This window comes from Chrysoperla carnea, chromosome 4, assembly GCF_905475395.1.
Source record: "Chrysoperla carnea chromosome 4, inChrCarn1.1, whole genome shotgun sequence".
In the NCBI taxonomy this organism is placed as follows: Eukaryota; Metazoa; Arthropoda; class Insecta; order Neuroptera; family Chrysopidae; genus Chrysoperla; species Chrysoperla carnea.
Genome location: NC_058340.1, coordinates 60,417,958 through 60,445,517, shown reverse-complemented (window position 1 = coordinate 60,445,517; position 27,560 = coordinate 60,417,958). Strand labels below are relative to the sequence as shown.

At 28.1% G+C, this 27,560-nt stretch overlaps 2 protein-coding genes across 4 annotated transcripts in view; one reads left to right on the top strand and one right to left on the bottom strand.

Annotated features, from left to right (window-relative positions):
- Positions 1–278: 278 nt before the first annotated feature.
- LOC123299085 (protein Wnt-5b-like) overlaps positions 279–27,560 on the top strand; it is a 66,279-nt gene continuing 38,997 nt past the window's right edge. Inside the window, exons 1-3 of the mRNA XM_044881302.1 lie at positions 279–323; positions 19,244–19,353; positions 25,558–25,907. Of these exons, the coding sequence (XP_044737237.1) occupies positions 321–323; positions 19,244–19,353; positions 25,558–25,907 (463 nt within the window). The 5' untranslated portion in view covers positions 279–320. The remainder of the gene's footprint in view (positions 324–19,243; positions 19,354–25,557; positions 25,908–27,560) is intronic.
- LOC123299086 lies at positions 20,348–22,415 on the bottom strand. 3 transcript variants are annotated; one of them, XM_044881303.1, is made up of 3 exons: positions 22,089–22,415; positions 21,285–21,765; positions 20,348–20,781 (listed from the first exon to the last, which is right to left on the bottom strand). In XM_044881303.1, the coding sequence occupies exons 1-2, from the start codon at positions 22,370–22,372 to the stop codon at positions 21,348–21,350; spliced, it is 702 nt and encodes a 233-aa protein (XP_044737238.1). In that variant the 5' UTR covers positions 22,373–22,415; the 3' UTR covers positions 20,348–20,781; positions 21,285–21,347. The 3 variants fall into 3 exon arrangements, with proteins under 3 accessions (XP_044737238.1, XP_044737241.1, XP_044737240.1); XM_044881306.1 differs by having other exon boundaries at positions 22,197–22,415; XM_044881305.1 differs by lacking the exon at positions 20,348–20,781 and having other exon boundaries at positions 21,192–21,765.

Genomic DNA, 27,560 nt, shown 5'->3' with positions numbered 1-27,560 from the left:
CAATAACATAGAAGTTGACAGTTCAACTACAGCAGTACTCATGTAACGTTGTACGTTCTTCATTCATATATGTAATTATTGTAATGTGCGCTTTATAATTTTAACATTATTGTTATGTTTTACGATTGTTCAACAATATCAACGCAGTTTGAAAACTTTTCAAATATTCATAAGAATTTTTTTGATTTAATAATTATGTGAAATTTTCAAAGTGATCTTTTATATTTTTTTGGTGAAAAGTGTGATTGTGAAAATAAAAAAAATTGAATTGGATATTACGCTCTTGATGGAATAATATTTGGATAAACTTTTCTCATTTTATGGTATGAATACAATTTCAAAAATGTTGTAATTTCAAAACAATAAATTTTTGCAATATCTTTTGATATAGTACTTTTGACCAAAAATATACACGCGCGTATCCCGATGATGCTCATAAAACCTTCTGCAAAGTGAAAAAATCCTTTCCTATTTATTTATTAGCCGACAAACATCTCACCTTTAGAGAATTAAATGAAAAAATCGTATTTGATGAATTAATTATAACGATAAAAGTTGTTGAACTGAAGATTTACTCTATAATTGGAAAAATTATTATTTATATTAATTATATTTCATGAAAATGAAAAATCTCAAATTATGATTGAAAACACAAATGCAGCCTTTTTATAAAAATAAAAAAATTATAATAACTAAAATAAAAAATATGCAATTTAAAAAAACATGATATAAAACATATATTCCAACGTTTGCAATAAATAATATATATATATATCTATAATGTATAATGTTGGTGTTGGCGCAAGGAAGCTATAAAAATAGGATATACAACTATAATACATTTTCTGATGTTGAAACATTTGTGATGTTCTACCTTTTGCTGTGCTGCATTCTTAATTCATTATTTTTGTCTGTTATATACGTAAATATCTGAGGAACGGAGGTTAAACCCCATTTTTTGTAATTATGACTTATATTTCCATCGGTGGTATAGAAATTTCTAATGGACTGTATGAAATTGTGGTTATTGTTTGAAAACTATGTTGGTTGAACATAATTTTAAAAAACATGAGGAAATAATTAGCCTAATCCTAATAAATTTAAACCTTATATTAATATTTTACGGTGTTTTCAGTGGTTCCACACATACGTCTAAATTTTCTGGTATAGGTACATTAAATTTTGTTACAAAACATAATTGGTTCTATCGACGAAATGAACGTATTTCGTGGGATAAACACATATCTAATGATAAAATGCTAAAAGTGTTAGGTATTAATTGCAAAATATTACGAACTTTAAGAAAGACAACTCAATTTACTAGATTAGTTGGGTAAATTTACCAAATTTTGATGATGAAAAATTTTTGGAGAAAAGTAGTTTTTTAAATAGGTTTCTCTCGTTTTAGAAAAACAAGAAAAGGAGTTTTCCGGTTCCAGAATGTTCCGTACGACCTTCTGCACGCGGTTTTTATTTCTTCATTGTTTTCTTTGGTGACTTCATTGATCGAATTTATTGATAGAGACGAATAAAAAAAAGAATTGTTTGTTAAAAATTTTTGCATCAGCCTTACCTGCTATCAAATCCTGAACATTGCAAAATAACCTCAAAATCTAATAAAATACCTAAATTAAGTTTATAAAAATTAGCCTTTTCCAAAAAGTTTGCGAATTCATTATCAAAATCCGGTAGATATACCTAACTTAAATGAGAAAATTGTGAGATAAAAAGTAAGAGGAAGAACTCGAAGCTCATTAATTCATATTTTAAGTCATGGTAACATGAGAAGGATAAACTTATTCTGCCTTGCTAATGATCGTATCAGTGGAGCTTTATGATTTCCAAAGTTTGCATATAGCAAACATAGTATCCGTTATTATACATAGCATATTATGCAAGAAGAAGCACGAACAAAGTGAGCTTTGACCACTCGAGTGAGACATTGACAATCCGCACGAGCTTGATTCACTGTTTACATTGAATGCAGGATTAGTGCTTTCCCTGCAGTTCTTTTCCGTACAATGAGAAATAACCCACTGAATGGGACAGACAAGTGTTTGTCGTATGAAAAGAGAGTACTTATCTTGTATATGTGATGAAAATCCTACTGCACTCAATAACCTGCGCGCGCTTCTTCCCATTTGAAGAAATAATGAAACAACCTTGCCGAAAAAGCTCTAAAGCTTTCATATTTTCAAATAAACTTTCACAGAGAAGATACAAAATAATTACACTAAGAAAAACAATAGCTTGTTATACCATGTATATGAAATATATCAAGGTATACTAAGTTTAGTCTCAAGTTTGTAACGCTTAAAGAAATTGATGCTATGAACAAAATTTTGGTATAGGAGTTATAAAACATATTTATAAAATCACCTAATTAATCCATTTCCGGTTGTCTGTCGTCTGTCGTCTGTCCGTCTGTCATCAGGACAACTCTAAAACGAAAAAAGATATCAAGTTGGAATTTTTACAGCGTGCTTGCTCAGGACGTAAAAAGTGAGGTCGAGTTCGTAAATGAGCAACATAGGTCAATTGGGTCTTGTTAGAGATAGAACCGTTAGAGATAGAACAAAAGTTTAAATATAAAAAATGTTTCTTATACAAAAATAAACAACTTTTGTTTGGAACATTTTTTCGTTAACATCACTGTTTACCCGTGAGAGCGCAAATTATGCGTAAATTGTATAGTATGCAGTTCATGGGTAGGTATACCAGTTATATGTGTGTGACATGTATAAATGTAATGTGACAGAGTAATCAACATTGTCTATACATGGTATTTCAATAATTAACTCAGTCAATTGTTTGTTTTCACTTGTTTTTAGTTTGATATTTGAAGGAATAAAATGTATAAACCTTTTTCGATTTTTTCCATACTGTGTACATGAATGAAGTTTTTACGAAATTTACGATTTTGTTTAATTAATTAAAAATATGATCAATAAAATCTTGTTTGTTGTAAAACAGTAGGGGATCTACATTTTTTTTTCTTGGTTGTATTGTATTCATATTAATTAAAATTTAATATTATGTTGAATAATTTTTATTTAAAATACATAATATTTATTTTATTTTAATAAAGTTTTCAAATTGGTATATCTTTTAGTGTGTAAAAATTATTTTTTTTTATAGATATTAATAAATGTTTTTAATATCACTTTTATCAGCTCAAGTATCGCTTGGAATTATATTTAAATCATCACTCGATTTTTTTTATTGCTTTTAAAAAATTACAAAAGATAACAACTAACATGATTAAGTATCTAGATACCTACTTCAAAATATACTAAGTAGTTAATTCATAGTTAATTTGAATCAAATGAAAATAAAAAAATGAGTGAGTTCATTGTTAAAATACCCTGTATAGTAGTGTTTGTATTATTTTTATAAATAAGAAGAGTTTTTTTACCACGAAAATTAACCAATTTTGAATTCAATACTATCGGAGGAGTTTAATATGAAATTAGAATCAATAGACTTACTTTTTGAAGCTACTTACAATTTTACAACTCTCCATATTTTATAGTTTTGAGAATATAGTTCACATCCTGACCATGCTTTAAAAATTTCAGCTCGATATATAAAACTTGGAACTAAATTTATTATACTCTGATATATTTCATATAAATAGGTTCAATTAAAAAAGAACATGATTTAAATGTGATAGGGGCTGCTAAAACACTAGCATCTATTGGAATTTAGAATAATATAATTTAAGAAATCTATTATTGGATGGTCGTATTTTGGTGCCCAAGGTAGGTTTGTTTAATTGTGTTCCAGGTAAAAACACCACATAGAATCAATGCGTTTAACTGTCATACTCGCAGATATGATCAAAAAATACATGCATGAAATTACTTTTTTTAAGCGTCATATCAGCAAACTTATCAAAGCTTAATGTTTATATTCATAATACTTTCTGGATAGTTTTCATCAACTTGTGGAAATGATAAGAAAAGTATCTGTGATTTTTCTTCTTAAAAGACGCTTATTGATTTGCATTTTTTTTAAATAAAAAAAAAAGTGTGAAAATACTTGTTAAAGAAAAATTGAAAAGCTAAACTAGAAAATAAATTTTAAGAAACTAAAATCCAAAAACTCACCCTTAAAAAATATCGATATCTTACAAATTAATATACATGTGAATATGTGAATTTTGCTTATTTATGCAAATATTCTTCTAGATGTATGGGCTTCCTGTAGCTAATGAAATGATAAACACTAAATACACTTCACATTCCCTTGAGGGCACTTCATTTTTTATATACTTCATATTTAGGACATTCAAAAAATACGAGTAAAAACATTACGATAGCATTTAACATGGTTCCTGTACCATCTATATTGAAGTACCAAAGGTACTTGTAATTAAAACAATGGCACATATATTTGGGAGACAAGAGTACTTAAAATTACATCATTGCATATTCTTAAATCTAACAGGGTGTTCGGTAATTCGATGCATTTCTTGTTATGAAATATTTTTAAGTTAATTTATACTGTTAAAATTTTGCTTATTTTATATTGAAAATCGCTAGCATTGTTAATACTGTTCCACTCCAGACAAATAGATAACTTTTCTGTAATAGCTAATCAGTTTGTGACTAGTTTTTTTTGAAAATACTCAAATTTGTTTAATTTTTTTTTCAATTTTTGTCATACTGTACCCGAAAAATCGGAAACAAGTACGTGTTCTACAACATCTCCAAGTAACATTAATCCAATCTTCTCCAAGTAACATTTCTTATACAAGTAGAAGCACTATAGACATATATACATACTGTCTTCCCGCATACATTTAGTTCCGAGAAAAGCGACCTTTATGGCTCGAATTTTTTTGGTTCGTAGCATAGCAACATTCTAGTTAGTCACTAAGGTTGCTCTTCACGAATTTAAAGCGACCGGAAAGATCTTAACCCTTCTCGCAGCTAGCGGATCAATAAAAAAAAGTATATAATCCCCGGCCAGAATGTTGCATGTCTTGGAGTATGTGATGAACTTTCTGGCTCAGGATCGTAATATATTTCTATTAGTACGGAACCCTGAAAATAATCCATCATATATGCATGCAGTCATGATAAACAACATATATCAATAAAGTGCTAAAAGTACAATTAAAGTACCTATACGAACAAATGTACGAAATGATGTCTTTTAGTCAAAACTAGTTTTCAAATTTTTAGGGATTTTCGAGTGCCAGGGAAATTTTGGATAAAATGCTTGATTTTAAAGTCTAAATCTAAGTCAAAATCAATTCTGAAAATTTTGGGGCGGATTGCCCGATTATTTAAATAAATAAATCACTTCAAAAGTAGGCATACTTAACATTGGTCTTAGAGGAAAAGGGTAGACGTATGATATGTGTTATAGATTTCTTCAAAAAACTAGTCGGTGAAAAAAAAAACTACTTAAACTAAACTTAAAAGACAAAAAGTAAGAATAGAATTTTTCGGTATCTGGTCTAATTTTCAAGGTATCGAAAATTGAAAATTTTGTATAATTATTTAGCTTTCGACATTTTGAAAACCAAGACAGGTATCGAAAAATTGTATTCTTATTTTTCGTCTACATTCATGAAGTTCTAACAAAATTCATCATCAAAGTTGAAAATAAGGTACTACCTTACCTCTTGAATTTTCGATTTCTCTGACAACACTTTAAGCTTAAGAGTATATTGAAGAAATGCATTTTCAAGCTTGAAATTCAAGCTCACTTCTTTATTTTAAAACAATCCCTAAAGGACCGAGGATATTACAGTTGCATGCCTGTAAATATTGTGTATTTCTATCGAAAAGTTTTTTTTTGTTTAGAGTTTTGTTTTTAAGGGCCAACAGCCCTGAAAAATCTAGAGTTACTTCATCTTCGTTTTAGATACTAAACAAATTTCAAGCAGTTTTACCAACTATTGGTAAATATTATTTTAAGTTTTAGTTATTCAATTATAAGTAGTACTTTGATACTTAACTGTTTTAGCATGAAAATCAACTAATTAGCCTGGGAGGTCAATATATCAGTTGCAACATTGCCTATTCTCTCCAGATTATTTCCCCCTCTGAAATGTTTCTTATTTTAAATAATATATAAAAAAAATCATTTTGAAAAAAAAAATCATCAAAATCGGAGGTTATTGAGGACTTCCGAGTAAAAACATTCATTGATGGGACTAGTATTATCAGTTCTTATAAACCAAGTATTTTCAGTTCTTATAAATTTTGACGTATTTCGGTTGCCACTGGTTGATAATATAAGATGAATGTCCTTTTAAAATTGCTGATGAAATCGATATTAGTGAATACGAAAAAAAAAGTTTGTGTAATAATATTTGATGAGTGCAATAATCGAAGTACACCCATTTCAATTCATGTTCATTTCATGTTTTTTAATATTCCAAGTATGTGTTTGTATGAGATTTCAAATATCTGCACACAGCATTTTTTGGAGTAAAATTCTGTATTCTTCAATTTCCATTTAAAAAAGTGTATGTATGAAAGTTTTTTGTTTTTTGCTGTAGTTTTTTTTGAATGCGGTTTATATTATTCATTGTTTTATTTCAAGTACATACTTTGTGCATCATACAAGGAAATCAAATATTTATTTTTATTCAATATACCAAACTATGTTTTATATGTTAGTCTAAGAGCTGATGCGAAAAAACCGAATCAAACTGCAAATCAAAAAGTTGAAGATTTTACTGCGAAAAAATAGATTTATAATGCCTGTCTGACTTGAAAATAAATTACTAATGTATTATTAATTAACGAAATATTTCCTTAAAGTAGTTGCTCCACAACATATTAGAAAATTTACAAACTTGGAAAATAAATAATTAAATAAACAATACACACCATGTTAAAATTTAAAGACGAATTACCACACCGTTTATGAGATAATAGCAATTAAAATTGACATATTTTACACGTACAGCAAGAAAGAAGCGTAGGAAAAATCCTTTATAATTTCTGTTTGCTTAGAAGAAATATCTACCATCTTTATGAAAAACTGAAAAAATTCAATGAAAAATTTAAATTAGTCACACATTTTGACGACAATTTTTAGTGAAGGAGAACTGGAAAGAATTGAGTGGACAACTATAAAAGGTTATTGCGACTGTAACAGAAACAACAATAGTAGAAGTATTGTAAACAACAGGTCACACATTAAATATTGTGTATAAGAAGCCTCCGCTGGTACAGTCTATTAGATACAATAATTATATCTCATTTCACTACAAGCTCATATACTATGACGGTGTATATAATGCAAAAATTTTTGAAAATATTAAAGCGGATCTTTAAATAGGCGTTTTATAATTAACCGTTATAAAATGGTTATGGTAAACTTATTCACTTTTCGCGTTTTGAACATTAAAAACCCTGCCAAACCCATATTTGTGGACAAAATGGCAAGAAATCAGCTTAAAACTCAAAATATATTATTTCTTATAATTGTATTAGTTTTTACCTCTTTTGTATTGATTGAATATTAGAAAGCCAACCTATGATGAAATCCACAATTTCCTTTTTAATCCAACTTACCTGTATTGCGTGAGTATTGCCTCCCAATCGTAGGAAAACCAATTATAGAATTTTTATCTTCATTATAAGCCCACGATTTTTAAGAAAATCAAAAAAAGTATGTATTACTAGATTTCAGTTTTTTTTAAAGCATCCAAAGAGATTTGGATTATATTATTCATATCTGATCTACTTTTGCTGATAAGACAACTTGAAAATGCTGAAACGTCAATACCAACGTGAAGTATTGTCGGAATCCTTTCATCGGTCTCAATTCAACAATATTTAATCGAATATCAGTTATGCAGATCTATCAGCGATGTTTCGTATTTTCGTTTCGTGATATTTTAAACTCTTTGCTCTTGGACTATATACAAGAGCCATGAACTGCATACCAGTGGGTATGCTGCTTTGTTCTTTAATAAATAATTTTAAAATCATAATTGAATTAGTTAGTTAGTTATATCCAGGCTTGTTTCTTTTTTTTATATAAAAGTTATCTTGTAGAATGGGTTTTAAGTTTTATTGGCGCGTGTTTTATTTATCTACAAATTTCACGTTTTTGATTACTTATTTCTTTTGAACTGTTTTTTTAATTTTAATGTAGTGACAACATTCAATGAATACTGATTTTAGATTTAGCCAACCCTTCTTAATACAATTATTATTAAAATTTTGATATCCTGAAAATATATAATAGGGTAATATGTAGTACCTAGTGTCAAATGTACCTTGAATAATTCAAAGAATAATTAAGCGCAGTATATGTGGGAAAAAGAAGTTTCAAACACCCAGAGTCTAGTTATAGCTGTTGAAGCTGAAATACCAGTTGAAACTGCTGCTGTTACTCTAATCTGAAAACAAACTTTATTTAATATTGCATATAATGAATCTCTTATTTTTATACCATGTATAAATGAATTATATCAAGGTATATTAAGTTTGTAACGATTAAAAATATTGATGCTATGAACAATATTTTGCTGTAGGTGTTCATAAAAGTAAATAATTAATTCATATCCGTAATTAATACTGTCTATACATGGTATTTCAACAATTAACTCAGTCAATTGTTTGTTTTCACTTGTTATTGACTTTAAATTTTTGGTGTTCCAATTTCAGGATAAACCATTATTTTCCTTCATCACTTTATTTTCCTCAGGACACCATTCATTTACCGAATTAATTGCTCTCCGCCCATGTCACCCAGAGAGCTATCAATTTAACTTTGACTAAAAAGTTTCGTTTATTCACCACTCTGACTTTATGCTTTATTGAAACTTGCCTAGGTGTCCTCCACATGCTCAAAATCATATTTAAACATAGATTGCATAAAATTAGCTTTCCAATAAAATCAATGCTGTGACAATTAACATTATTATTATACTTTAACTTCTCTTTAACACTCGCAATTTCATTACACGGACTTCACCGTTTCTCTCTAGTTATTTAACCATCGCATCCGTGCCTCGTAAGAAATTTTCGAATTATATTCATATTGGGCAGATCAAGTAGACAACAACACGAAATAATAAAGTTAGTTGTTAAAGTAGCTACACGTCAAGCTAATAAAAGCATATTAAAAATTTGAATTTATCTTTTTAAACTTGAATTATAATTCTCGACAACCACGTCCTACGCTCTCAAACTGTCTTAAGTATAGAAAAATGTAAACAAATTATTTTAAATTATATGAACTGCAGCAGTCTTCTTGCATAAACTTCTTCATAGTCTTCTTGCATTTTTTGTGTAAAATGGTAACTCGTTAAATATATGATTAAAATAATAAAAAAACTGCATGTGGTCTTATCACATGAGTTTTCACAATATTTCATTTGTACACCAATATTTAATCCGGTACTATATAGTGCTGGTTTCTGGTAAGTATGCAAGTGCTTGCAATCCAACCACTTCCTGCATTGAATAGGGCACTCGTGTCAGAATTAACAACTACTCATTTGGTACCATGCACATAATAATATAAAAGTGTAACATAACAAGTATAGAATGTGTTGTCAATCATTGGCCAATATAGGAAATTGAATATTTTAATTTACAATATTTATTCATATATAATATATTCCCTAAAGGTCTTTATAATACTCTCTTAGGTAAAGAAAATAATTTTTTTATTGAATTAATGGATAAAATTCTCTGTGACACATTGATCAATTTATCGCCATAGAACTTTATATTCATCATCTCAATCATCTTAGGGTTTTACCTCGGAATTTAACGGAATAAGGTGATTTTTTCAGGTGAATCAGTTTTTTTGGAGAGTATTTCGTTTCCTTCAACTTTACATTTATTATGAAAATTGTAGAGAATAAAATTATTCCCAACTTTTATAATAAATGTAAATTCAAGGTCAAAGGTTGCAAAAATCAATTTTTTGAGAATATCTCGTTTCTGTTCCCTTCAATCGTATTAACATTTATTATAAACTAGCTATGAACTACCCGCTTTGCCGGACAAAATTTCCACTTTCACCCCCTTCTCCGTATTCCCTTGCGTAGAGGTTACAGTTTTGTAATATACACGCCATATACTTCCATTGGATACCCTACTTGGGTATATTTAAAAATATTCGATTATTCATCCCCACTTTCTTGCTCTACCCTTCCACCCCTCGAAAGTTAAAAATAGATCAAAACAATCCTTGAAGCTGGTTGTATATCTTGTCAATATTTGAGCTTAATCGATGCTCATTTTTTTAAGATTTTGTAGTTCATCATTTTCAACCCTTATTTCAACCCTTTACTCTACTATTTTATTTTATACATAATAACTTTTCTCTTGAATTACTCTATCTATTAGAAAAATTCTCATCAAAATCCCTAGCGTAGTTTTAAAGATCTAAGCATACATAGGAATTAGGGACAGACAGACGAAAGCGACTTTGTTTAATACTATGTATTGAAGTTATATCCTCTAACCATCACTTCCAATTGACACACACTACAGGGACTTGGCAGAATAGACTTCTCAATTTACTTTCTCTCTAACTTAATTCCGTCGGTACACCTTTTCCGATCCGAAGTTAGTTAATAATAATACACGATTGCAATTCGATGCACCAACGGTTACATAAGTATATAAAGATAAAGATGATAACATAATATTCAGCCGTTTTTTGTAGTTTATTATTGTATTGGATATGAAACAAATTATCACAAAGGTTAGAATTTGTACACTATAACATACACCATAGAATTAGTACACATAGTATTCAATATAAACGAACGGCTACTTACATATAAAATGAATTCGATGTTATCACTTTTCATTCGACAAATTGCATTTATTTCTCACCAGTATAAAATATTGCACACATTTTTAGAACATAATATTAAGTATATATGCACACAAACATACCTACACTCTATAACTGCACATAACTGCATCATAAATTACATAATTACATATAGATAATCTTAAATTTAATATTCTTCATTTATTATTAAAAACTATAGGAGTTTAGCAAAATATATATCTAAAATATTAATTACATTTTGTACATAAAGTGACATGTTCGATAAATCTAAACATTTTATATATGAACAGAGTGTAGTTTATTATTTTTTATTGTGCAACACTAAAAATCATAGTTAATATGCATTTAAAAGAAAAAAAAAGACTTTTTTATACCATGTATATATGAAATATAGTATATTAAGTTTAGTTCCAAGTTTGCAGCGCTTAGAAATATTGATGCTACCAACAAAATTTTGGTATAGGTGTCTAATTAGTTCATTTTCGGTTGTCTGTTTGTCTGTCCATAAGCACAATAACTCAAAAACGAAAAGAGATATCAAGATGAAATTTTTAAAGTGTGCTTAGGTCGTAAAAAGTGAGGTCGAGTTCGTAAATGAGCAACATAGGTCCATTGGGTCTTCATTTTGCAAACCATTGTAAAATTTCCTATTCTTTCTTCATTGCTTATCCGCCACTGGTATAAATCATATAGATTAAAGATTTTGTAATGAAATTTGATTGAATAAAATTGAATGTACAATGCTAGTAATGAAAGAGAGAATTCATCTTCAGTTCAGTATGTCACGACCCAAAACTAGTTACATTATAATTAATACAAATATAATGAACATATATTAACTTAGAATACACAATAAAGGTAATCTATTTCTCATAGATGTAACTCTTAATTCACTATTCATTGAAAATAGTTTAAGATCTGGCAACGACACAAAAAAGTTGATTTGTGACATTTTTCAAGACAATTTAGTGAATCATTTTTCATGTACTTTTAGTACTATAAATTATAAATACCTGGATGATCGGCATTTTATTAGTTAAAAAGAGACCAATTTTATCACTAATATAAGAACCGTTTAAAATTTAAATGTCCCAGTAATGTACTTTATTTCCTTAACTACGATATACGTATATATCACAACAGCTACATATCAATCAAAACTGACAAAGCCACACGGACTTCAAAATGTACAATACATACAAAGCAAACCACGAACAATGTATATACTCACCAACAGATGTTAGGAAGAGTCATATTTTGCAGTTGATGTTTCATTTGTTCCTGAAGACATATAAAACGAAGTTTTCTAAAAAAATGAAGCCTAGCTAGATCGTATTTTCGTCCCCGAAAACCCCTGCATACTAAATTTCATGAAAATCGTTAGAGCCATTTCCGAGTTTGTTGATATACACAAGAACTGCTCGTTTAAATATGTAAGATTGCCAGTCAGTTTTACCGTTGCTAATACCATGCGTATTAGTTTTATAATTTAAGGCATAAATCTCCTGCAACCTTACCCAATTTTAAGGAAAGAAATATTCAAAATTCAGTCGTCTTAAAATTCACTATCGATAACGTTAATAGCTCACGTACTATAAATAGTAAGTAATATGTAACACATTATTATGGAGCACACTTTGTACTTTTATTAATTTTAATAAAAATTGCAAATAACAATTAATAATATTTTTTTTATATTTTGTGGTGTTGTTTTGATTAAATAAACATTATACTTGATGTGTTATAATATTACAAAGTAGAACGGATGGATAATAGAATATACCATTCATTCACACCAATTCTTTTTATAAAATCAATTATTTTTGATCTCTTTGAATACTGTTTAAAGTACACAACCTATAATGTACTTAGTCATAATAATAAATAAAATTATATTGGGTGTCTTAAAATTAAGGATAGTGTTATAATACATTAAAGTTATAATTAAATTTTAGACCGTATGATAGTGGCACTCTTGGGTGCTTCAATTTCTTGCTTCTGCCTCGAAGGACCTGAAAAATGTTTTAATTGTTGACTTAAGTTAAATAAACATGGATAAAGCTTGAATTTTCCGCAGGCTTCACGGTTTCTTCTACTCAACTTCTACTCGCCATAGCTTCTTACACGCTAAAATCTTTATCTTTTTTTACAAAATCAAGTCTCTCCAACCGTTTTGTCCATCTCAACTCTTATGGCTATTGTCTTTCAACGATGCTAGATGGTTGGAACACAGAATTCATTCAGTAAATATGGTAGAAAAATGGATGTTTAGATTAGTCCGGAACATGGAAACTACCAGATTTCCCCCCAATCAAGTCAAAACTTATATACATTTCAGTTCTCTCCGAAGCAGAAAATCGGTCAATCTGCCCTGATTTCGTATTATTCAGCACAGTTTACTGATTTAATCCAAAATTAATGAAGCTTAAAGAACTTATAATGATTGGGAAGTAGTGGTAAATTGCATAAGGTTACTTTTAGTCAACACGAAGTGATGTCAGATAAATATAATTAATTTTTCAGCCAACTACCAACGCATGTATTTTATAGGCTTAAGAAAGTAATACAGTCGTAGTACTAAGCCCTTCTTTATATAAATAACTTGAAAATAAACTTTAAAAAATTTCTTTTAATTTTTCTTTTTTTTTTTTTTAAATTATGAAAAAAGGAGCATATTTTAAGAGAAAGCGGAAATATTAATTCACACATTATTTATTAAATAATCTATTGACAGTTGAAGTGTAAGGTAAACCTTAAATGCAGAAATAATTAACAGTTTATTTTATTAATTCTTCGGTTCTAATTATGATTAATAATTCCAATAAATAACACTACCAGTTGCCACAATTAACAAATAATTAATCAGTGGCAATTTAAATATCTTGTAATTAAAATTATTAATCGATTAATAATAATTATTTCCACTACAATCACCATATTAAAAACTATTTCCTTCAATATATCCTCTACAATAATATTGACAAAGTGACGAAATGAAATTAATTGCAATTAAATTACTTATTAATAACAATCAAATTAATTAACGTTGTTTACTTAAATTAATTACCCTTGATTATATTTGTAATTAAATTTAATTTAATATATTTTTATGAAAATAGTTTTATAAAAAAACGCTTTTTGTGTGAAATTTAGTGGATTCCCGATTACCACAGAATAGAATCATCAGAAAATTAATTATCGTGAACTTTCCTCTGTCTAGTGGTACCTACACCTATTCACTAAAGATAGAAATCGAAAATTGTCATGACCGCAAGTTTTTTGAAACATTGTTTTTAAATGTGGCAAATTAAAGGGATATTTTTAGAATACCCAATATATATGACGAGAACCTTTTAAGTTAAACCTTTCTCTTTTGTTAAAATAAATTTAATAAAAAAGAGAAATCACCTTATTTAATTAAAGTATTAAATAATAAAATTTATGTACCTTAAATAATACAGAGTGGCTAATCAAAAATACTTTTACTTCCATAGAAAAACAAAATGTTCTCTACGTAAAACCGATGAAAAAAGTTAGTTCGCCAAGAAGATGATAATTGTTTGAAAAACAGGTGACAATGATATGGATAATTTAAATCATAACCTTGAACATCCAATTTTCATAGTTGCAAGATATTTAAAACTCTGGAAATGATGGATAAATTTGTATACCATGTATATGAAATATACCAAGGTATACTAAGTTTAGTCCCAAGTTTATAACACTTAAAAATACTGATGCCATAAACAAAATTTTGGTATAGGTGTTCATAAAATCAACTAATTAATCCATTTCAGTCTGTCTGTCTGTCTGTCTGTCGTCTGTTTATTGTCTGTCATCATGATAACTAAAAAACGAAAAGAGATATCAAGCTGAATCAAGCTTTTATAGCGTGCTTAGGACGTAAAAAGTGAGGTCGAGTTCGTAAATGAGCAACTTGAAAACACGAAAATTGAAAACTTGGGTTATAATTCGAATCGATTGGTACATACATATTTTGTGTTGCCAGCATATATCTAGAAACAACGCTGATTTTCGTGGTCCGTCCTGTATGTATAAAATATGATATACAACGTACATTGATTTATAATTTTTATTAATTTTCTAAGGTCATTATGTCAGTTATATATATATATTATTACTTACCTATAACTATATGGGGGATTGAAAATGAAACTATAATAATAAAAAATTAGACTATTAATTCTTTTGTGGTAATAATAAAATATATTTATTTCTATATTTGATATCAATTTTAACAACAGTTGGTAATAAATTATAATTTTGTTTAATGTGGATTCAGTTCATTTTCCCAAAATCTTTCACTTTTATCACAAGGTTATTATAAAAGTTTTAAATAACCAAAAAAAAATCTGATGGGTTCTACCTGACTTGCTTGCATGGTGTAATATGTAAATGTTAGGTCAATTAATCGAAAACAAATATACACGCATAACGTATACGTAATTCAAGTTGCCTATTTATTAATTTTGTAAGTCAACTTGAACATTAACGATTTCATTGAATTAACAATTTATTGTTTATGAACAAATAGAAACATTTACGTCACAAGAAACACATTCCATGAGGCTTTGGCAATATACGAGCTGTTTCTTTTATTTTCTTTTCTTTGTAACATCTTTTACTTTACAATTAATAGGCTTTTGATCTACAATTAATTGATCAATGGATTCAGTAATAAATGAATTTTTCTCATAAATTATAGAATATCGTTTTCTATATCATTATCGTTACATAGACAAATATAAGAAACTACACGGTAAGAAATTTTTGGGAGATATCACTATGTCACTATCCGCGCGGTGTGAACGCCATGCCGTGTACTGTTTTGAAGAAATAGTAATATTAGCAATAGTAATGGCGGACGAGTCAATTCAGTGTGGGCGTCAGGCTCATACTGATTGGCGATACTCACAATACTTCTGGTAGATAGCCTTATTCATACTGTAGAATCATTTATGCCAACATAGATATTATGGGATCTGTCTTTATACCATACCAGCATTGTAGTAAACGCCATACATTTCTTACGATGTAAATAAGTTCTTAAATTTAAAAAAAAAAAAGCCTGCCCTTACATGCCAGCGCTCCTCAAATGTTTAATCCGGCCCTGCTAGCATTTCCCAGCCGCTTTCCTTTTTAATAATACCACAGGTAAATATAATCCATGTAATAAATAAACTGGGTGGAAAATTTCATTCAAATCTGTTTTTGCGTGATTGAATAACAAAAATCCAAATATCTAAACATCCAAAAATACAAACTTTAAGAATTGTAATATCTGAAGGGTATCTGTATCTACGCATTTAAAATTGCTAACATAATAAATATTGGATCAGATTTAACTTCCTCCTAGTAGCTTAAAAATATGAAAGGTTTTATTTCGTGCTGTGAATACATTATTTGAAAAGCAACAAAAATTATATGCCTACTATCAAAAATATGATTATGTTTCATTACAATTTTTCCTTGTTTCCACATTTTTTTAAAGATTAATGATAGTTTTCAAAATGAACGAAAGTAAACATTAAAATTACAATATTTCAACACAAAAATTTTATTTGATAGATATTCAATTAAAAAATTCGTTACAGTAAATTAAAAATTATGAATATATTTTTACATTATTATAAATTCGTTTTAGAGTAAATATCTATACATTTGTTATTAGTAGTGTTGGACTGAGCAACACTGATTCAGAAATATAATTTCATTTATTTAATTCATGAATTCATAAAAAATAAACATTTCTATGATTTATTTTATAGGAATACTTTTTACATCATATTCATTGAAATGTATATACATTGATACATTCCCACGATCATTAAAATACGAAGTTCAAAATAGTATTGTAGCTTGTATCGTTGATGCCGGGGGCACATAACCGTTATAAACGGTAATAGATTTTCGAGACTTGCTTCTTGTCAAAGTGTGTACCCATAAATGTATCTTCTGCAGTCAGCAATCTGAATATTTCAGTTTTTTTCGTGTAATTTCTAATTTTAAACTTTTCATACTCTTTTATACTTTTCATACTTCTCATACTTTTTAGCTCGTGTGAATGATTACTATCTTCTGAACCCTTTTGAGATTATCGCACAAAAGTTCTTGTTTCAGAATTTAATGAAATCTGTTATATGAAGTAATTCTTACGCGAAAATAATTCATTAACCACGCATCCCAGGCGTAACAAAAATTTCATCACGGAAAAAAAAACAAAATTTCATTTAACAATAGTAGTATTCCAATCAAATAAACTAAGACATCTATATTGCAAATTGTGTACCCATATACATTCAAATGCCATGGTTACTGATGTATTCAATAACAATTCAATAAAGCGTTCTAAGGCGATAGACTTTAACCGTTTGTCTTCCTCGATATAGGTTGCTGGTTCAAATCCAGAAGGCGGCAGTGTGAATTATAAAATAATGGGACGAAAAAATTGATCACATTGTCGTCGCTTAGATAAGAACGAAGTAACCGACTACACCCACATCATAATTGTAATTGTATAAATGTATGTAGTTTAATAAATAAAGATTTGGGTGGCCTCTGTTATAGGCGTTTTGGTTAGAGAAACAGAGGTTAATCCCCATTATTATCATTATATTGCAAATTATAATTTTTGCAAAAACATATATATTCTTGAATTAGGGATTTTCAATTCCGATACCTTGGTATCCATTATATTTATATTTCATTCATTTATTTATATTTCTGAGAATTGTTTTTTATTTTAATCATTTTTTTAAATGTAACCAAAAATACGTTAACACTTTTAGTATAGTGTTATATATGTGAAGAGGTGGTATTATGTTCTGTGATTTACAATTTAAAATTAAAATGATTTGAATTGATTGTGATAACTTTAAGTTGATTTGATTGGAATTTTTATTATAATAAAAAAATCGGAAAGAAAATATAATAGTTGTCTTTTAATTGATTGAGCAAATTGAGTAGAAAATATTTTTATAACAAAATTTACAATTAAAAATGGTGAGTTTGATCTATATAACAAATTAAACTGAACCAATTTTCGAAAATTATTTTTTATTTTTCTAAAAATAAGTACGATCATTTGACTCAAATTAAGTGTATATTTTGATATGTCAAATGTATATTTTTCAAAGTAAAATTATGAAAAGTGACTAACTTTTGAAATAATTTAGTTTAAATTTCTTTGAATATATTGAATAAAGGAAATATTAATTGAAAGATATAAAACATTTACCCTCAAAATTATGTAACTGAAGCATACACAATAGGTGTAAATAAAATTCATTTTAAGAAAATAACGTTTTTAAGCTAATTTCTAGTCTCTAAGCAAACTTTGAACGCTCATCTTTTTTGAATATAATTTGGCTGATGAAGGCGGCATCTACGCACCGGCTTTGATTTGAATGAAAATTTTCTCATTTTGTTGCGTAACTTGTCTTCTTTTTGGAATCATAAACTGATTATTAATCACAATAAAAAAACAATTTTTAAGGTAGTACGAGCGCCAAGGCAAGTCTAAACTATTGGTTGAAATTATTTGTACTTTATTTTCAACTTTGATGATGAATTTTATTAAAACTTTAAGAATGTAGACGAAAAATAAGAATAAAATTTTTCTATATCTGCCTTGGTTTTCGAAGTATTAAAAGCTAAATAATTAAACAAAATTTTCAATTTTCGATATCTTGAAAATTACTTCAGATAGCCAAAAATTTTATTCTTACTTTTCGGCTTATATTGTCAAGTTATAACATAATTCATCATCAAAATTGAAATTTTTTATAAATTTGTGTCCTCACTTTCATGCTCATACACCATTAATTAGTCGTGCACAACGGGTTTCTTTGGTTTTCAATAATTTAATAAGGTTTCAACTTTAATTAAAAAAGTTTTTGTTTTTAATTTCAACCGACTAATTTTGAAGAAATCTATGAAAACATATCACCCATCAACCGTTTTCCCATAAGACCCTTGTTAAATATTCTTGCTTTTGAAGTCATTTATTTATTTAAGTAAATATAATCGGGCAATTCCCTCCAAAATTTTCGGAACTGATTTATACTTAATCCAACTTTATATAAAAAAAATCAAGCCTTTTATCCCAAAATTTCCCTGGCGCTCGTACATCCTTAATAAACTTTTTTAAAGACAAATTTTTAACAAAAATTCGGTGAGAAGTATTTTTCAGTCTAGAAATTAAAACTTGCTGTTTGCCTTATTTCGAATCTTTGATCGGCCTCGACATTGTTCATGTGCCGTAAGTAAATGTTATAAATATTTTATCATAAACAACTAGACAATAATTACTGAGTAAAACTAAATATTTATAGAATAAAAGAAGTATTTATTACCATTTTAATACATTTACAATTGTTTTCAATATTTGTTACAATATTATTAACTGTTGATTTCTTTTCTGTTGCAGTTGAACACAATGAACATTCCATGGTTTCCTTGGATTCGTTTAATTGTATATTTATGCGTGAATATTCAAGAAAATAGTGCTAAAATTTTGCCATTTAATGGCACATGGATGTAAGTATTTTTACCTATACTTTTAAGGAGATTCTTTCGCTTGCTAAAAGTAAATTATATATACAATCACATTTTTCACAAAAATTTGGAAAAAAGCCAATGTAATTTTTTTTCACAAAAGTGGAAAGATCGCATATAAGTTTTGAAAGAACTTAAAAGAGAAACGAAAACACCCGACAAAAAAAATATTGAGAACATAATCACAATGTTAACCAAAAAGACAAAAAAAAACAGTAAATGAATCTAATCACAGGGAAAAATATTTATTTTAGAGGGTGATTATACAAAGGTTCCATTTTACAAATCCACATATTTATCTATTTTTAAACCCCCGAACTAAAAAAAGGGGTGTTTGACCACTATGTGTGTGTCTGTCTGTCTGTGACATCGTAGCGCCTTAACGGATAAACCGATTTTGACTTTTTTGGTTTTGTTGGAAAGGTAATGTAATGGAGAGTATTCTTGGATATGTTTCAAGTGTAAATTTCAGGTTCCATACCCGAAAAAACTAAAAATTGCCAATCTTCCAATTCAGCTCAGTTTGAAAAAGACAATTTAATGAAGAGTGTTCTTAGATATGTTTCAAATGCGAGTTTAGGGTTCCGTACCCGAAAAATATGTCGGGGATTTCGTAAATTTTGTAAATTTTACTTGTTCAAACCAGCAATCTGAGGATTTCCTTAACAAATATTTCAGTAGGATATTTTAAGTTATTTAGAGTTTGTTTGTTTTGACGATAAACAATAAAAATATTTTTTTCTAATATTCAATGATCTGTGTCGATATTATTACTGTTTAATTGACTTATAAGTTTTTTAAAGAAAGTAGTATATGCATTAATTCATTTCCCATGACTGATGCGAAAAATCATTAAAGAAATTGATAGTATTACCTATTATATATAAATAAAAGAAATGTGTATATATTTTATTTATTTATTAGTTCTAATAATTATTTTAATTGTTTATAATTAACATTTTAATTGCAAGAAATTATTATAAATAATTCAAGCGTAAACCCAAAGAGGCCAATTACCACCTTCAAAATGTAAGAAAGTTAATTTTTAATCCCTATATAAAGGTCAAAATGTAAAATACAGTTCAATACCTCGTAGCATTCTATCTTATACGTATATATTTTCTCGATATTTCCACCGTAATTTGGATGAAAAAATACAAAAATCGGTCCCCTTTGATAATGAGTAATTTTTTAAGGTATCGACTAAAATCATATTCGAGTTATTCAGGAGCTAATTCTTCATTCGATACCTCAGAAACTAATCACAAACCAGATTTTTTTTTATACAATTAGTCGCAGAAACAAAACACTAAATAAATCGGATTTGAATGCGGTTTTCAGCATTCGTTTCGTTAGAGCTTCAGGAAATTTTGTGACCTAAATTTATTTATAAGAAAAATATGCAATTTGCATAAATAATATCCATTTTATAATTGCATTTTAAATACCGTAAATATACTAAATTCACAATACGGTTAATGGAGATGAAAATGATTCCAAACTTGTTACTCGAGGGGTTTTTGGGATCGCTGAACATGAATATCACGACAGAATCCTGTGCCCGAGGTACCCAGGGTACCCAAGGTACTCGGAGTATCAGGTACCTCGCAGATCAATTCTGCCGATATTTGTGTCGATATTCGACCCCAAAAACCCATGAGTAACAAGTTTGGAAATATTTTCATCACTATTAACCGAATTGTGAATTTAGTATATTTACGCCTAATTTTAAATGCAATTATAAATTCTTTTTATTTATGCAAATTGCATATATATAATTTCTTATATCTATATTTATTAAGGTCAGAAAATTTCCTGACGCTGTAACGAATCGAATGCCAAAAACCACATCAAATCCGACTTACTGTTCAAATTTTTCGAACTTCGTTTCTGCAACTAAATACATATGCGTAAATGTTAATTCCGCGGAAACACTCGCGCATACAGTAGCTTAAAGATTAATCCGCCTTTGTAGATTAGTTAGTATAAATCACAACTTGAAAACTCATTCGTTTGCCAGTTTGTGATTTCAATTTAATTGTAACATTTCGATGTCCAACACCGCCATTTACAATTCTGGCCCAACCACCAGTACCATCTTTAATTAAATCATACACTTGTATCACTGTTATATTTCGTGTATTTTGTATACCTCTTGGTGGATACGTTACATATTTCGAGACTTTTCCAAACCATGTAAATGGTTCATCAGTTACATTCTTATTATAGACAAGACGATCTCCAAAGTGAACAATGCCAGTTATTAGATGGTGACTTTTATTAGACGCTCCTGGTGGAGAACTATGTGCAAGTACGCTAGGTGGAACGCTTTGATATCCTGTCAATGGGACATAATGATGTATTACTGCTGCTGGATATTGATAGAAACCATTGCTAAAATAAAAATTGTTTCAATTAGAATAAAAAGCAATGAACATAAAATTACCATCCGATCAAAAAAAGGGAGGGCTTTTTAGACTTTTTTTAATCTAAACTACACTAAATAATCCATTGACACAAAAAACTGGTTGATTTTACTATTGAATGATAAGTTTTTGAGACATTGGCTGAATAATATGCTCCGGTATGTAATCTCTCGTAGCCGATTTTAAAAGCAAACATTGTTTACTGTTAAAAATAAAACTGCTTAGAATGATCGACCTTGCAATCAGGATATCAAAATACAAAAAGTAATTATTTTAAAGAAAATCAATTACCTATATCTCTTAGAACGAAATCGAGGCGGATTTGAGTAATAATACGATCGATAGCCAGTTGTTAAATTTTGTGGAAATATTTTGGTGCGATAATTATAATCCACATACCTAACTGGAGATTTAAATCCATAATTGCTAATATTATAATTGTTTTGACTGTAATTATAACTTGTATAGTTATTTTGTGGATTAAATGGATAATAAGTTGGCGGGTAATACACTGAATTTACAATCACTACACCAAGCAGAGCAATCAAATAAAATATAATTCCTGTATATCTCATTCTGGATAACTTAATATTTTTCACTTATTGTTCCAACAAGTAATTTTTGTAATAGAATGCCGAAAAATTTTGTGCTAATTATTTTATAATAAAAATTATTTTTTTATACGCAGTAGCGTATCAACATTTTTTATAAGTCCTAGGGTTGTGAATAACCACCTTATCATCAATTTTTATTTAATTTGACTTGTAATAGTATCTTAATAAGTATTAGAAGCTTAAGTCATGAATTTTCAGCACTACGACTACACCCTTTACTATCGATTTGAAATTTGAATATGTTATAGGTATTCTACCTGCCCTGGGTACTATGCTCAAATGAAATAAAATTTTGGAATTTTTTTTCAACCATTTTAATGGGAGGCCATTTTTACCTGCCCTAAAACTGTAGAAATAAATTTTTCTTATTCCCTGCACCTGGATGTGGAAATCAAAAATTGTGAAAATTAACAGGATTTTCGAAAAATAAGTATGGTATTCAGGACAGTATAGTATCCAGGCCAGGTAGAATATGAATATCTATAACATATTCAAATTTCAAATCGATAAAGCAAAGGATATAATCGCAGTGTTTCAAATTCAATTGTAACTTTAACCATTATAATCTGGAAAACCTCTTTTCTTTTTAAATTTGTTTTCCAGCAATGAATATTTAAGAGAATTCTTAAAAACTTTATAAAGTTTAAAAGAAAACGACAGTGTTGAAACTAATATCCCGATAAAATTACAATAAATTTTTACTGATATTATCGAATATGAAAAAATTTACTTAATATCGACGGTAGTTATTTCACGCTTTTGATTTGCTTAAAAACAATTGATAACATAACCAATTCAAAAAATATTAAATTTCAAAAATTTAAATTATATGACAATTGATGATATCAACAGATAAAAATAGTCTCAAATAAGCTACATTTCATTTTTTTAACATCCCTTTCCAATAATTAGTTTATTAATCATTAAAATAGTTTTAATTTTGATTGGCTTAGATAGTTAATAATCGTGCAAGAAAACAGAAAAATAATGTAATTGTATTGAAATTTATGTCAATTTAGTTATATTATTATTCACAATAGAAAAATTTAGACTTCAAAGCAAATTTTGTAGTCTGAAAAATTTTAGATTATTGAACTAGAAAATGAATCTAAAAATTTGTGCACACTAGACTTACAATATACATGTTTTTTTATGTTATCATTTAAAAATTGAAAATTTTCTAAAATATTTTAAAATTTTCCAAGAACAATATTTACAAATTTTTTTCTAGTTATTGTACTTATTGTATATCTATTATTTTTAACTAATTATTATTGAACTATAAGTATTCAATATTTAATTATTGATTGGCGCTTAATTTTTTCATAGTCATTTTTTTTGCAAGAAGATCAACAGGATTAGGGTGTGTTATATATCCGTTTCATAGCCCTCAGAACACATATTATGTGTTTTGGGAGATGTCAATTATATGCAAAAAATTTTTGTAGTTGCTATTTTTGGGCATCCTAGGGACCTTTTTTAGTTCAAATGGGCTGATATTAGCAACTTCGAGGAGCTAAGGGGTAATTATGGGAAAATATTACTTTAGTAATGAAGCTCTGCTAAGATTTTATTTTGTACCAAGCACATGCGAAAGATGAATTAAACCTTAACGTAATCTTAACGTTATATGAAGTTGATAAGTCTTTAAAATTACGATTACTGCTTAAAAATAATTCTCTAGTAGTCCTGTATGATAGAAAATATTTAAAAAATGTTTCACAGAAGTTTCTTAATCGAAACATTCTCAGTTTTAATGTACGCCACTGATTTTACTAGAACTTTTAAAAAATTGTTAATTATATTATTATTCGTAACATTATTAGTCATTGAAAACGTTTAATATTTACTCTTCATAAATTTTGTTATCTCTTTCGCGATGTTACAGAAATATACAGAATAAATAAATCTTACAATACAAATATTTTTGTATTTCAACAAAATCTTAGTTGAAAATACAATATTATTGTATTTACCAATGATAACAATTCCAAGATTTTAATTTTAAACACTTGCAGGAAACATTTTTTTTATTCTACAGAAAAAATATATATTGAATGAAAAAAAAAAAAAATTAAATAGTTCTAGCTAAAAGAAAAATAGGTACTTGTTTTTTTATCCCCACGGCAGCTTAAAATATTTTATGGTTGGTAAAGCGAGATATTTGATTGAATTCTGGAAACCATCTCAGATTAGTAGAGCCCATAAAAAGTTTTCTCAAAAAATAAAAACAAATGAAAATACTCGATTTAAATGTTTTATATCTATTTACTAGAGTTGTTCAAGGTTAAGGCAATGACGCTATTTTCAGCCAAATAGCATGTATGGAAATATAAGATCTACAGCCATTGGGAAACTTATGTTTAGAATGTAAATCTTATTTCGTATGTTATTTGCTATTTCGTCACATCGACAGCCAATCCAAACGATTTTCAATCGCGTTTTTTTATCAGATTACGGCAAAGAGATTTTAAAACCCTGCACATATCACTAATAATAATATAATATTTTTATACTGTTAAATATCCTGCTGGTGTGCTCTCTGGGAAATAAATTTTCTTTTGCATTTAAAAGAAAAAAATTTTATTTACTTTTTATCAAGATTACTAACGTATGCTTATTTTTAAAAGCTCTGGCAAATTACGGGGACTATGACGTAATGAATCGCCGTAAATATCCAACCTCAATGTCTTTACACCAACTCAGGATACGTATGTATTCTGGTACACAGGCCAATTTCTTTGTGGCCCAAAATATTATTTTATCTTACCTATATATTTTGTGCTTATACGCTTATGTATTACTTTCTGAAGGTTTTGTTTTTTTATATTATCAAAAGTTACCTTGAATTAAAGTGATAATTTTTAACATAAACTAATAGATTATTAATTTTGATGGTAATATTAAAAAAAAAAATCATTTTGGAAGTCTTAAAATGGAAGTCATACTGTACTACCTGATTCCGGTGATTAATAAGTCTACGCCATCAAATTAAGTGCAATGCTGTTCTATTTTATAGTGTGATTATTCATCAAAAGATACTAAATACTATTGATAGGACTGTAGAAAAGAATTTGTTCAGTTTAAACCGATTTTTTAAGTTGTTTATCATTTAACTAATCTTGTAATGTTAAATGTTTTTCTAGGTCGATAGGAAATCAGTTACCCAGCTCAATATGGATACCAACTACAACACAACCAGCCGGACCTGGTGCACCACAAATATTTTTAATAAATGATCAAAAACTACCACAATCACCGGGTGGCGGTATTAGTCCACCGAGTATAACAATTTTACCCGAAGATATGTGCAATAATATAACTGGATTTAGTCCAGGACAGGTACGTTTATGTCATTTGTACAAAGATCATATGCTTGGAGTTGCAAACGGTGCACGCATGGCCATTTCTGAATGTAAACATCAATTTAAAGATCGTCGTTGGAATTGTTCGACAGTAGATGATGGTACTGTTTTTGGCCCTGTGATGAAATTAGGTAAGAAATTTTACTGTAATATAGTTAATTCATTTATTTAGATTTTTTCGTAAGAGAAAAAAAATTACAAAATTAACATAAAAATTAATTGATTAACTTTTACACAATATTTTGTAACTTGTCCTAATTCGAGTTTTTAAAACTACTCTTCATTCTCTTTGAATAATAAGGCATAATTCGTCTTAAAATCGATGTTTACAATATAAAAATAAAAAGATTTAAAAAAAAACAAACGAGAAGTGTCGTGGACACCTGGTAGGAACTATATTCCTTTCGTACCTTGGTATAAATGTAGCGCTTACTTTTTTATTTACAAAATATTTTTCTAAAAATTTAATACTTGTTTGACTCTTTGAAGAATTTAATATTATAGCTACTTTTAGTTATTACTGTATGAACTAGTATTGGAAATCGGACTAAATTTTTTACGGTTTTTTTTTTAATCGGACTAAAGTGGTTTTTTTTTTTAAATCTTTACTAGTATGCAAGAAATAAAAGTTTAAAATTTCTAATTAAACAAAGAGGAAGATCCCCTCTAGTGACGTCATACGTGGGTATCGCCATAGGGATTAGTATCAAGTCTAGTTTTAAATTTTTATGAGTAATATGGCCAATTCGACCTCAGAATTATCCCTTATTGTAGTACAAAAAGACATACTTCTGATTTAGTAGTCAATCCAATATGTGCGTACTTTACGCTTGGTTTGATCAGGATATTTATTATGACATACTATAAAAATTTCATTGTATTTACTTTAAATTGTCTCTGTTATCTTTAACTTCTGATAACTTTCGCAACTCAATTTTATTAAATGATAAAACATAAAATTTTGACAAAAAATACAAATAGACATCTATAAAAATATTTTTGCATTTTCTCAAAATTCATAGCAAGCTAAATCGATTAACGAGGGTATAATTATTACAAGCTAATGTTGAATCCCGTATGTGTATCTTATTCAAATTATTAATAAACAGAAGTAAATTTATTTATTTTGTATTTTAAATCGAATTTTACTAGAGCTACTGCTTTTTTTTTTGTAAAAAATAGAACTTTATATATTTTATATTCTATAGAAACTTGATTTGCAATTATATTATATTCAAAGATGAAGAATAAAAATATATTATATTCCTTCTGAATGCATATGCATATGCGCATATGTTAAATATTAAGTGCTATCTTATTCCTAAAGTAATGCAATATTCATAAAATGACTTGATGCATTTATAAAACGTTCAATTCATATTAAAATCTGTTCTTAATCAAAATACCATATTATTAAATGTGTATCTCTTCTCTACTGGAGTAATTAACGATGTTCACCCATCAGTAAATTGCTTATTAATTTGCAAATCACCGCAATACATATTACTTACAGTTCAACTTACCGTATACAATTTACTATGTATATGTATACCGCCGCCACATGCTTGCTTGCCCCCTAATCAGTTTTCATCTTATTTATTTCAAAAGTCGGAACATCACCTTTATATAAAAAAAATAATAATAATAAATGTATATTTTTGAAATTTATTTGAAAGGGAATATATTTATTTATGTTGGACAGCATTGGGTGCGGTCAAATCAGATGAATGTATACGGTACCCGTAATTAAGGCAACAGAAAATAATCATATTGTTATATATTTG